Genomic DNA, 11,838 nt, shown 5'->3' with positions numbered 1-11,838 from the left:
TATAATACAGACTTACTCGGGGTCTCAAATCATATCAAATAACATCGAAATTATAATTCACGCCTTGATTCAGACTTAAGAGTTTCAAACTTTTCCATTTACAAAACTTGTGCCGAAACATGTTAAATGAATCCGGAATGACTTCAAGTTTGGTACACAAATCATAAATGACATAACAGAGCTATTTTAATTTTCGGAATCGGATTCCGACCCCGATATCAAAAAGTCAAATCCGTGGTCAACTTTGAAAATCTTTAGCCTTTAAATTTCTAGTTTCCGTTAAATGGCCATAACTTGAGTTAGGGACCTCCAAATTAAATTTCGGGCATATGCCCAAGTCTCAAATCAAGATACGGACCTATCGGAACCGTTAAAATATTGATCCGAATTCGTTTGCTCAAAATGTTGACCAAAGTCAACTCAGTTGAATTTTAAAGCTCTATTTCACATTTTAATCAATTTTTCATATAAACACATTCCGGAAAATTATACGGACTGCGCATGCGAGTCGATGAATAATAAATAGTGCTTTTTAAGGTATTAGAGTACATAATTAATTATTAAATTTAAAAATGACCTTTTGGATCATCACATGGCGCCATCCTTAGGTGAACCAAACTGTTAGTTTACTTGTCAGAAAGGATGCTAGTTAAGTTACATAGTTGTTAATTCTCTTCAAATAAATTAGTGAGAGATAAAGAAGTGGAATTCCATGTGAAGAGAACATCGCCCTGAATATTTTGTTTGAACACATTTTGATGCCACGGAAACAGAGATTAATCAGAAGGTTTTGTTTCACATAGAACTTACTCATAATCTTATATCTCAATGTAAACAAATTCAGCTTTAATCTAAAACTTAAGTTTTAATCTTATGTACTGTAATTAGTATTGATTTACTTCTCACTTAGCACTCATAAGATAGATAACAAATAAGGAAAAGTAAACTAAAACTAGAAAAAATGAGAGAAATTTAATTACCGAATAGCTCAGTATTATTAAATTTTTGGGGATTTGACAGTTGCTCACATGTTCTAAATTTGAAGATACACATGTTGAAATGTGGATCATGTATATCCTCAACAGTGGTCTTATGTATGAACATCAGCTTAAACTTATGGTCTTTGGTCTTCAGTTTCATATTATTTGGATAAACTACGAAATTATTCATGATGTACAAACCCATTTCCTTAATTTGTTGTTTGAACCTTTGGATAAAAGACCTGCCAATACTTACGTGAATGCGGTCGCCCTAAAAAAATTATCAACTAGTTAAAATGACTAAGTTATTTTGTATATGATTATAATATACTTACGCATATGTAAACAATGCAAGATAGAAAGTAATCGTAAAATTTAAAACAATACCTTTTCATCCATAACAATAATCTCAATAGAAAAAGGGGTATCAGGTCTGTCGCGATCTGAATTTTTTCAAAGTCTGATAACACGAACCTTTAATTTTCAATTCATTGACTTGCTGTTAATTTCGCTAACGAAATTTATTTCAGCCGCCATTAAGTCCTGAAAATAGACAGAGGTATTTATAAATATAAGTAGAAACTCCAACAAAATGCTTATAGAAACACATATGAATCAAGAGATCATGTGAAATAATTGACTTATTGCTGATGATTCTCCAAAAAGTCATCAGCAAGAATCCGTGGTATAACCTTAAGATTGGTAAACAACAGTTGCCATAGAAGTTATGCCGTCAACAAACTTCACAGAAATAATCTGTTTCAGAAATACAATCTCAACAGGAATAAAGATTGTTCATGAAATACAAATTATACCAATCACCTCTTATAGTCCAGAATTATTGTTTGATATGCACACGAGGGAGAAAGAATAGAAGTATATATTGTAAAAGTAGAAAACTAATTTGAGAAAACTGTAAAATCATATTACTGAGAATCTAGGACAGAAGAATTCGTGGGTGAGGAGTAAAAATAGTGGTGAGAGATCGTGGAATTGAAGCCAAATTTGTAGGATTATTTGTAGGGCAAATAGGCGAAGGAAGGGCGTGGGACTAAATTGTCGAATTCCCAATTCCTCTTTTCTTATAGAAAATACAATTTTTAAAAAATAGTAGAAAGTACTGGTTCTTTAATAAAATATAATATACATATTTAATTATTTTTAAATTCAAAATTTTAAAAAAGAAACTAATTTGACCTAAACTAACTAATGGCGTGGGATTGAAGTGCCGAAGTCCCAATTCCTCTTTCTTATAAAAAAAAATACAGTATTTTAAAAACAGTAGAAAACTACTGAATTTTAAAAACAGTGGAAACTACTGAATATTTAAAAAATAATATACCTATTTAATTGTTTTCAAATTCAAAATTTTGAAAGAGACTAATTTTAACTATATTAATTAATTTGTCCTAAATTGCTACATGGCATTTTACCCACATGATACTTGGCAAAATCTCAGGGCTGACTTTCTTCCTTTTAAGTAAATATAGATTTAAAATAAATACAACTACTTTCAATAAATTACATAAATACAATTTATTTTAAAATGTTAACTTTTTCATGAATTACTTTTGATATCCTTAATACATCAATATTAAGATTCTCGTTTATCTTAATTGCTTATCTTCCCCAACATTCCCCACTAAGTTTAGGTAGTGGAGGCCAAGACTTTCAAAGAGAGTACTTGGTGTATCGTGTTACTCAAACAGTCTGACCTCCTCAAGCAATGACAATTTTTGAATTGCTCGCTTAAATGAAACACTTAAGAATCAAACTTTCTGAAGCCAAAATTTTCTTAGTTTTCTGACTCTATATATTTCAAGAAAGGTGATATCTTTTTCTTTGTGTTTTTGTGATTAATCAACTTAATTTTTTTACTTTCTTGGATCTTGTAGTAGAATTTCTTTTTTGAGGAAAACTAACGTAGAATTCTAGTAATCTCTCCTTATTTATTGGATGTCCCCGAAGGGACTAGCAATCTCCTATAGAAATAGTGTTTTTGTTCTTGTCATATAAATTGTAATATTCCTTGCTTTTGGCAGGATGAAAGCTTAAGATTGAGTCATCTTTATATATTTTATACATTGTTATAAAATTTTATGTACAAGATTGATACATGTTTATACATTATTTTACATTCTTATACAAGATTCTTAGATACATGCTTATATTGGCATATAAATATTGTATAACAATGTATAAGAGTGTATAAATATTATTGCAAAAATAATATAGACTATGCAGTGTCCACTGCAAAATATGGCTACGTTAGTGCGATGTATTGTGTTGGGTTGTATATTTGTGCAAATTCTCCAAAATAGAATGGATTCAGATACCAAGTTGATCGTATACATAGAGAGAATTTAAAACGGTTCCTCTTGAGATTGTTAATTTATTATTTTTACTATTAGACATATTCCTTATTTATTTATTTATTCTGCAAACATCTATTAGAAAGCATGGATACGCCAATGTTCACTTACTAATCACAAGGAAAGTTATAGAGAAAATATGAAACGGCATTCACATTGTACAACGTTACGAAGTTTAAACACAATTTATAGAGCACTTATTAATTGAGTATTACAACTTAAAATGACTTTATTTTTGGTAGAAAATATTTTCCTTCCTACCAAATATACCCTATAAGTCTCCTATTTTTCTTCAATCTCGGTTATTTTGGAATTCTTCACCTCCTCTTTAGAAACTGTCACAATGAGCACACCATTTTCACTTTATTTATCTTTACATCCATTAATTTCAGTGTTAGTGACAACACGATCAAGGACTTTTGGCTCTTTTACTTTGATATGGGTGACCAAGTTGACAAATTCTCCTCGCTCAATTTTCAGAGCTGAACCAATTGATTCACTGGTCTCCTTTTCTCCCTATACTTGGAACCAAGACTCTATTTGAACAATTGAAGAAAGTTAACAGTAAATATCTGAACAAAATGAACGTTCATATCTGCATTTGCTCATTTATGTGCCCTGACTTGCAATTTTATTCATTGATTGATAAGAGTTGCTTTTCGTCATACTTCTCCTTTTTAAGAGTGAGTTCATTTACAATATCCAGATATATGAAGACTACAAAGCATCCCGCTTTCCATTAATAACACACTAACTTCAAAATGAGGCAAAACACGCTTCAATCCCTCTTAACAAATCGCCCCTGCAAATAAACGAAACGCAAAAGAGTTAAAGGCAACATTAGAATATGATCTTATGTAAAGACCATGATATTCACAATTACATAGGGGAAAAGTGCCAAGTTTGCTCATGTACTATTCGAAATTGAGCACTCGCCCAATATTAAACTTCTGGTCTAATTTTACCATGCTGATAACAACTTTTGATATCCAGTCCGATAGTAATTTGAAGTTAAAGGGATAAAATTAGACCTTTTTGTCATGACCCGTCACATCATCATGCCATGTAGGTGCCACTTGGCGTATATTTTTGTCATATGAAAAGCTTACATAGGAAAGAGACTAGAACTTCTAGGAAAGTTCTAGAGAAATATAGAAGTTTCCTAGGAAGACCCTAGAACCCTATGGATTTGCTAGGAAAGTCTTTGGAAGATTCTAGCTATATAGAGAATTCTAGAGAGGGGTCTTACTTGTAAATAATAAGGGACTTGTGTAATAATTATTATTTATTCACTAGCCCCTAAGAGACTAGCATATAAAGGGGACCATTCATTTGTAATTCACCAAGCAAAACAATCAAGTTCTCTATAATAAAAAGCTTCCTTTGGAAATTCTCTCGTGTTCTAACATTCCCTTAGCGATCTTGAGTGTAGTAAGGCTGACTTGGCATAGCAAGAACGTGAGCAAGTTGTGCAAGATCGTGAGCGAGTTGTCAAGTGTAACACATGTACTTAGTTAACGACTAAGGACGTGACAACGTGGTATTAGAGCAAAGGTTATGACTAAAGGAATGTTAGAAAAAATTCAAAAGATTGCTAGAAGGATGCTTTGTAGGGAACCAAGGTCGGAATTACCAAGGGCTTGGTGCTTGCAAAAGGGACCAACGTGAAGGTCCCTAAGCGAAAGCAATATGGCGGTGCACGGGATGCACGCGAGGTGGCAAACTTACCTTTGAGGATGGACAAGTACTTTGAGGTAGTCAAGGAGGATGACAAAGTTAGGGGCTATGCAAGATTGAGATGTGGGAGCAGTTCAAGAAGGAGTTGAAAAAGCAATTCTACCCGATGAATGCGGTGTACGAGGCTAGGCGGAAGCTAAGGGAGCTCCAACAGACGACCACAATTCGGGAGTATGTGTGTGAGTTCACTACCTTAATGTTGCAAATCACACCGTTGTCCGAGAAAGATTCCTTTTTCTACTTCATGGATGGGTTGCAAAATTGGGCAAAGCAGGAGTTGAGAAGACATCAAGTAGCCAACGTGGACGAGGCCATAGCGGTAGCCGAGTCGCTCATTAACTTCAAGATGGAGCCTGCCAAGTTCAAAGAAGGCAACGCCAAGAGGGGTGGGGGAGATCATGACAAGGACAACGGAAAAGGCATAGCCGAGGTATACAAGGACGATAGCTAGGGGCCATCCCATAACGGACATGGGTCCAAGAGAAACGGCAAGGGGCCGGAAAATGTTAGTGAGTACGTGCCCAAGGGACGGTGATACTTCTATAAAGGATCGCATCGGGCAAGTGAATGCCTAGAGTTGGGAAGCTTGCAACAATGATCGGGAACTTTGCTCAGGCACATAAGGATGATACAGGAGAAACCGCATGCATTAAGGGATGCGCTTGGAATCTATGCCGAAAGTAGAGGATTCCAAAGCCTATCTTGGCGCTATGAAAATGGAGCATGGTGGTAGTAAGAAAAGTTGGGCGGACATAGTTGAAGAGGATGGCAAGTTACAAAGTGATGGCACACTATCAGACTTGGACGATGCATCAAACAGAGGAGTCAAGTTTGCCAGTAAGGTTGTGACCACGGAGGGCAGCCAAATAGGGAGTGGAAGCATATACCCGATACTTGAGAAGCTTCTAGACTTTGTTGAGTCATGGGGAGATTCAGGTCAAGAGCAAGGAGAGGCATCCGATGGGCGGAGGATCGAGGCCATCATTGCTAGTTGTTCAAAGTACAAACGGGGCAAGAAGAAAGGTGACCATTATCTTGTGACATGGGAAGGAAACTGCTCCATAGGGCATCATGGCTTAAGGACAAAGATCTCCGGTGACGCCAAGGCGAGGTGCGCACGTACGAGTCGATACTTTGTGCCGAGGGCGGCACAAAATTGGGTGGGGGAGAGTGTCATGATCCGCCACATCACCATGCCACATAGGTGCCACTTGGCGTATATTTTTGTCATATGGAAAGCTTACATAGGAAAGAGACTAGAAGTTGTAGAAATGTTCTAGAGAAATATAGAGGTTTCCCTAGGAAGACCCTAGAACCCTATGGATTTGCTAGAAAAGCCCTTAGAAGATTCTAGTTATGTAGAGAATTCTAGAGAAGGGTCTTACTTGTAAATAATAAGAGACTTGTGTAATAATTATTATTTACTCACTAGCCCCTAGGAGACTAGTATATAAAGGGGACCATTTATTTGTAATTCACCAAGCAAAACAATCAAGTTCTCTACAATAAAAAGCTTTCTTTGGCAATTCTCTCGTGTTCTAACATTCTTTTAGCGTTCTTGAGTGTAGTAAGGCTGACTTGGTATAGCAAGAACGTGAGCAAGTTATGTAAGATCGTGAGCGAACTGTCAAGTACTACATGTGTACTTAGTTAACGACTAAGGGCGTGGCATTTTTCTCAGATAACTTGGACACGTGAACACCCCATATTTTATGTTAGAGCTCCGTTAATGTTCAATGGGCAAATACTAGACAGTTTGCTAACCGCAAGTCAATGAATGGACCAATAGTTTAACAGAACACAAAATTGAACAACTTCATACAGTGCATGAACAAATTTGAACCTATGTCCTTTACATATTACCAAATTATGTAGTATTATTTATGCATCAATTTCAAACTAATTAGGACATGTTTTTGATGGCATAAGGAGTAATCAAGTAAAATGTTACTCATTATACAGTACCTTAACGCGAGGGCGCTTTTCAGCGTTGAGCTTCCGAACTTGATAGCGGATTTTTTTAGAGAAGAGCCTCTTCTGTCTCTTTTCTTTGTACCTTAATACACTGGCCTCTCTTCGTCCAACCTTCAACTCTTCCTCTTGTAAACTTTCTGTGGTTCTACTTGCACTTTGTTCACTTGCCATAACTTCTGGCACTCTATATAGAACTGCACTGCTATCCCAGCCACCCATTAGTCCCTACACAATTCACATCAAGAATGAAAACAACATGCCCCATCAGCAGAGGTGGATGTAGCGTTGCGACACTGAGTTCATCTGAATCTCAATAATTTTGACGTGAAGCATAAATTTATGTATAAAAATTTACTAAAATTGTAACAATTATCGGAAATGAACTCGAGGAAAAGTTATATCACCAAATGCTTGATGTTGAACACACGCACGCGTACATATAACATAACATCTGCTTCGGTCTGCCTAATTTGCGGGAAATAGGCTAACATTTTAAACGTTTCAAAAGAAAGGTCAACATAATACCTCAAGCATTTGGTTGCTAGAATAACGAGTTCATATTGTTAACATGTCGATACCAAACTCTTGAACAGAGAGAAAACGTAGATGCTCTATAAGGTGTCCCAACTTCCAGCCGCTCCTTAAAGCCTAGGTTTCTTTTTAATAGCCTTTTTTGGCCAAGCATATCTAAATCTAAAAGCATTTTTTTTTTTTTAAAAGTACTTTTATATTCAAAGTTGAAAAAGTGCTTCGGTACTTTTATATTCAATTTTGGATAAACGAAAAAAGTAGCTTTTATCCAAAAAGCACTTCTGAGAAAAATATATTTAGAAACACTTTTTAAAAGTTTGACAAAACACTAATTGCTGCTCAAAAGTGATTTTCAAATTAATTAGCCAATTACAAAATATTTCTCACTAAAAACACTTTTCAAAATAAGCTGATTTTTGAAACCTGGCCAAGCTATAAATCTCTTTTGTTAGAGCAATGTAAGTAGATAGTTGATCCACCATATGAACTATGAAGCCCTCAAATACAAAGGTAGTCTTCACTTATATTATGAAGAACACTAGTCCAAAGCTAGCTAGCTAATGTCGAAAACAAAAGTTAATCACAAGAATCAAACATAAATTAAATTGAAGTCTGTATGTCCTATATTTTAGTATAATTAACCAAACACCAGACTATAATCAACTTATAATTTAATGACACTTCTCCATCACAAGAGAATAATTTAATGACATTCATACTTTTATGCATTATTTTGTCCGACTATTATAATTCGCATTTACATTAATTTATCGTCCTCCCAAAAGACAGTTATGACCATAAAGAAATGCGAATGTGAACTATAATATACGGATAAAGTAAATTATCGTCATCCAAAAAGACAATTATAGTATTGTTAATGAAGTGGAAGAAGAACCACCTTATCTCTTAGGTGGAAATTTCATTGAAGTCAAAAAACACTAGGTGATCTAGTCCGATTGACTCAGCTTTAGTTGATAAGAGTTATCCAATACTTATGTTGGTGATAGGTAGCGGTATCCCGTGAATAGACTAAGTTGGCAGGCTTGGACAGATCCGTCAGTTATAGAGTTGTAGACCAAACTTCACATGTTTTTCTTATGTGTTTATGGAGAGGTGCAGTTACTTTCTGAACTGTTTGTGGATTCCTAACCTACAGCTTGCAAACGAATAAGGACACGAAAAGCTTCAGCAAATTAAGTAAAAGCGAAATTCACAGGGCCCCCAAAACTCAGGCCAATCAAGTACTCAGTACTATACACGGTTTCAACATTAAAAATGCATCAATCCACTAAAAAAGAGCAGCCGGGTGCACTAAGCTCCCGCTATTCACGGGGTCTAAGAAAGGATCGGACCACAAGGGTTTATCGTACACAATCTTACCTTATATTTATGCAAGAGGTCGTTTATTCACCTAAAATTTACCAAGTCACTACTATTATATTTGGATTTTGGGCATTTACTCTAGAGGACTCCTTGTGACTATTTGATGCCAAAAACAAAGGTTTAAAAAAAAAAATTGGAAATAGTTTCACCCAACGAAAACTACAGTAGTAAAAGAATGAAAAATGAAAATTACAGTGTCTAGGCAGTCTCAGACGGCAGAAGAAAGAGAAACTCCTATCTAAAGCTGAAACTGCCTCGAGGTAATGCCCTATCTTATACCGCTGACCAAAATTTCAGCTATTTATTTAATATCTTTTGCGAAATTCAAGTTGCTTCAACTACCTTTTCAATCTAAAGCATTTCCAATTACCATATTACCAATCGCTGCTCATGTTCAAATATTTTGTTTTTAATAGATTTATGTCAAATAGTACTACTTTACAATTATTAAAAAATGTTAAATACTAATGCGACTACTTTACACTATATTTGGTTCTAAGAGATTGCACTTTCTTCCTTGGTCCTAATTTCAACAAAATGACAAGTGACAACTAACAGCGATATAGCAAGCCTTAGTCATAAACTTAAACCTTAATTGATTAAAAAAAGGTTAGAAAATCTCACGTGGGATGAAAAAGATGTTTCATAATTGAGAAAATCGTCATGGATATCGGGAACGATCTGCGGAGATTCTGCCTGAAGATAAAGCGAACCCTTATCTGACCAAGCATTCAATATTTCCTCATAATCAAGCTTTAGTGACAACTGCTGCTGTTGATTTCTCTTCCTCGGACGATCAATTGAACAACTGCTTACTTCCTCCTCCTTCCTCGTTGTCTCACTATGTTGGTCAAGATCAACAACGTCCGAATAAACAACCCACTTCTCTTCTTCCTTGTGTTCCCTCTCTTTGTTCCTCAGAGCTGTCCGTACTAGCTCACCTTCTTGTCCCCTGTAACACACACTCAAACTTTAGACAGTATGGATCATGACAATCATTAGACTCAACGGCGAAGCCAGAAAATTCACTTAGGGTATTCAGAATTGAAAGAAGTAAAGAAATCTGGTGTTCAATAAATGTTATATACGTATGAAATATAATATTTCGAAAAAGGGCCTTTGCGAAAGGTGGCTTCGCCCCTGATTAGACTCATCCAAATCCAAGTTCAACTCAACTCGCCTATTTATCACCTTTACCTGTAAGTGTCGGCATACTTTAGTCTTGCTTCCGATGATGAAACCGTCATGTAATTTGGACCACTTTGGTTGCTATCAATTTCATCCTTAGAAGAAGTGAGAAGTTCGGTAAGAGTAGTGGCGCTGTTTTCAGCGCCGGAAAAAAACAGGGCCACGTTCTCATCGTGGCCACTGTCTTTGTCGTCGACTAAATTTTCTGGGTGTAGAGGAAAGAGATTGAGCTGTTGAGAAGAATTTTGATGATCATGGGTGCTAGCGGTGGATGATACCGGCATATGATGATCTGACGGTTGAGATTTTTTATTAGAAAGCTGAAGACTAAGACTTAGAAACTTAGGTTTTCTCCGCTTGTTTTTGGTTTTGGATTTACGATTTTTCTTGCCCATGGACATACTCAGATCTCTTGGTTTTTACACTGCGGCTCAATAAAATAAGTGACAAAAAAGAGTGATTGGAAAAGTTGAGAAAAAGTGTAGTTTTTGTGGGGAAGACTTGAATCTTTGATGATGCTTTTGGTGATTGAACGGAGCACAGAAAGGTCAGTGTTGATATCATGGCGTGCTGATGTAGCTGCGCTTTTTAACACGTGGAGGTTGGTTATTGGACAAAAATGGAGATTGTGTTGTTATCTGGATTACGTTAGTGCTGCCTTAGATTTTTTGGTGCAAAGGATGGGAGTAACAGAGTCTAGTAAGAGTGTAAGACTATTCCCGTGTTTGGTTTTAATATCACACCTAACTCAATGCTCAGTGGTTGCACAACTTCAGAATATGGAATTTTTAAGGAAAAATGACACTTATAGCCGCTATAAAAATAACAGTAAAAAAAATATATAAAATTTATATATTTGTTGTATATATATACATTATGTATGTTATATACAAATTTTATACACTTTTTCGGCTACCAAAATAATTTCTGGCGCGGGCTAAAAGTGATAATACCCCTGTAAACAAGTAAAAATTATTAAATTTAGTCCATACAAAATTTGGATTAAATTCTAAATTACTTTGGGGCGAATAATTAATTTGGACTTTACAAATTAAATAAGTCAATTTTAATATTTTTAAGCCTAATGTCCATTTCATCTTAAGGTCCAGACTCATGCCATGTGTCAAGTGACATGGCATATCCAGTCAAACTCCAGGCCAATAAGGTGACGCCACGTGTTAAAATGATGTGGCAATCTAGACCAATCAAGATTTGCCAAGTGTCTAAAATGACATATCTTGGCCAATCACAAGCAAGCTTATGACATAGCTTATGTGATAAGTTTGATGACTCACAAGAGTCAATCAGAATCAAGCAAGAGAGTTCATATGTAGTTGGATTGTCCATCTTCTACAACTATAAATAGAGGGGTTATATAACTCTCATGAGAGATTCAGAGAGTTGGCGAAAAGCATTCCGCAATTGGTGAAGGCATATCAATCATCAAATGCATAGTTCTTCAACAAAGGAGTGGTCAACGGAGTACTTCCCGGAGATCAACCCGAAACAACAAAGTGTTGCTCGACGTTCTTGGCAATTAAATACATCACAAGGAGATCTGCATCGTCCTACATTCGAGAAAGACGTTTCTCAAGCCTTCGAATCACGGAGAATTTCATAGAGGAGAATCAAGGGATAATATAGAATTGTACTCACAAATATTTATCAATAAA

The 11,838-nt window shown here is 35.7% G+C and overlaps 2 protein-coding genes across 19 annotated transcripts in view; both read right to left on the bottom strand.

The window, feature by feature from the left end:
- LOC117274577 (uncharacterized) overlaps positions 1–1,990 on the bottom strand; it is a 43,245-nt gene extending 41,255 nt beyond the window's left edge. For 9 of the 18 annotated variants that reach the window (XR_011414120.1, XM_070195884.1, XM_070195886.1 and 6 more), the window contains exons 1-3: positions 1,803–1,990; positions 1,673–1,721; positions 1,368–1,523 (exon numbers count right to left, since the gene is read on the bottom strand). The gene's annotated coding sequence lies outside the window, so the exon portion shown is untranslated. Of the gene's footprint in view, positions 1–3; positions 1,252–1,367; positions 1,524–1,672; positions 1,722–1,802 lie in introns of those variants that run through there. The other 9 variants (XR_011414118.1, XM_070195887.1, XM_070195888.1 and 6 more) reach the window with 4 other exon arrangements.
- Positions 1,991–3,923: 1,933 nt separating this feature from the next.
- Positions 3,924–10,706, bottom strand: LOC104087947 (zinc finger protein CONSTANS-LIKE 16-like). Its single transcript, XM_009592544.4, has 4 exons — positions 10,175–10,706; positions 9,602–9,929; positions 7,055–7,288; positions 3,924–4,154 (listed from the first exon to the last, which is right to left on the bottom strand). Exons 1-4 carry the CDS (start codon positions 10,564–10,566, stop codon positions 4,131–4,133), a joined length of 978 nt encoding a protein of 325 aa, XP_009590839.1. The 5' UTR covers positions 10,567–10,706; the 3' UTR covers positions 3,924–4,130.
- Between the last annotated feature and the right edge of the window lie 1,132 nt (positions 10,707–11,838).

Source organism: Nicotiana tomentosiformis, chromosome 2, assembly GCF_000390325.3.
Source record: "Nicotiana tomentosiformis chromosome 2, ASM39032v3, whole genome shotgun sequence".
Lineage (NCBI taxonomy): Eukaryota > Viridiplantae > Streptophyta > Magnoliopsida > Solanales > Solanaceae > Nicotiana > Nicotiana tomentosiformis.
The sequence above is the reverse complement of the archived record's forward strand: the minus strand, read 5'-3'. Positions and strand labels throughout refer to the sequence as shown.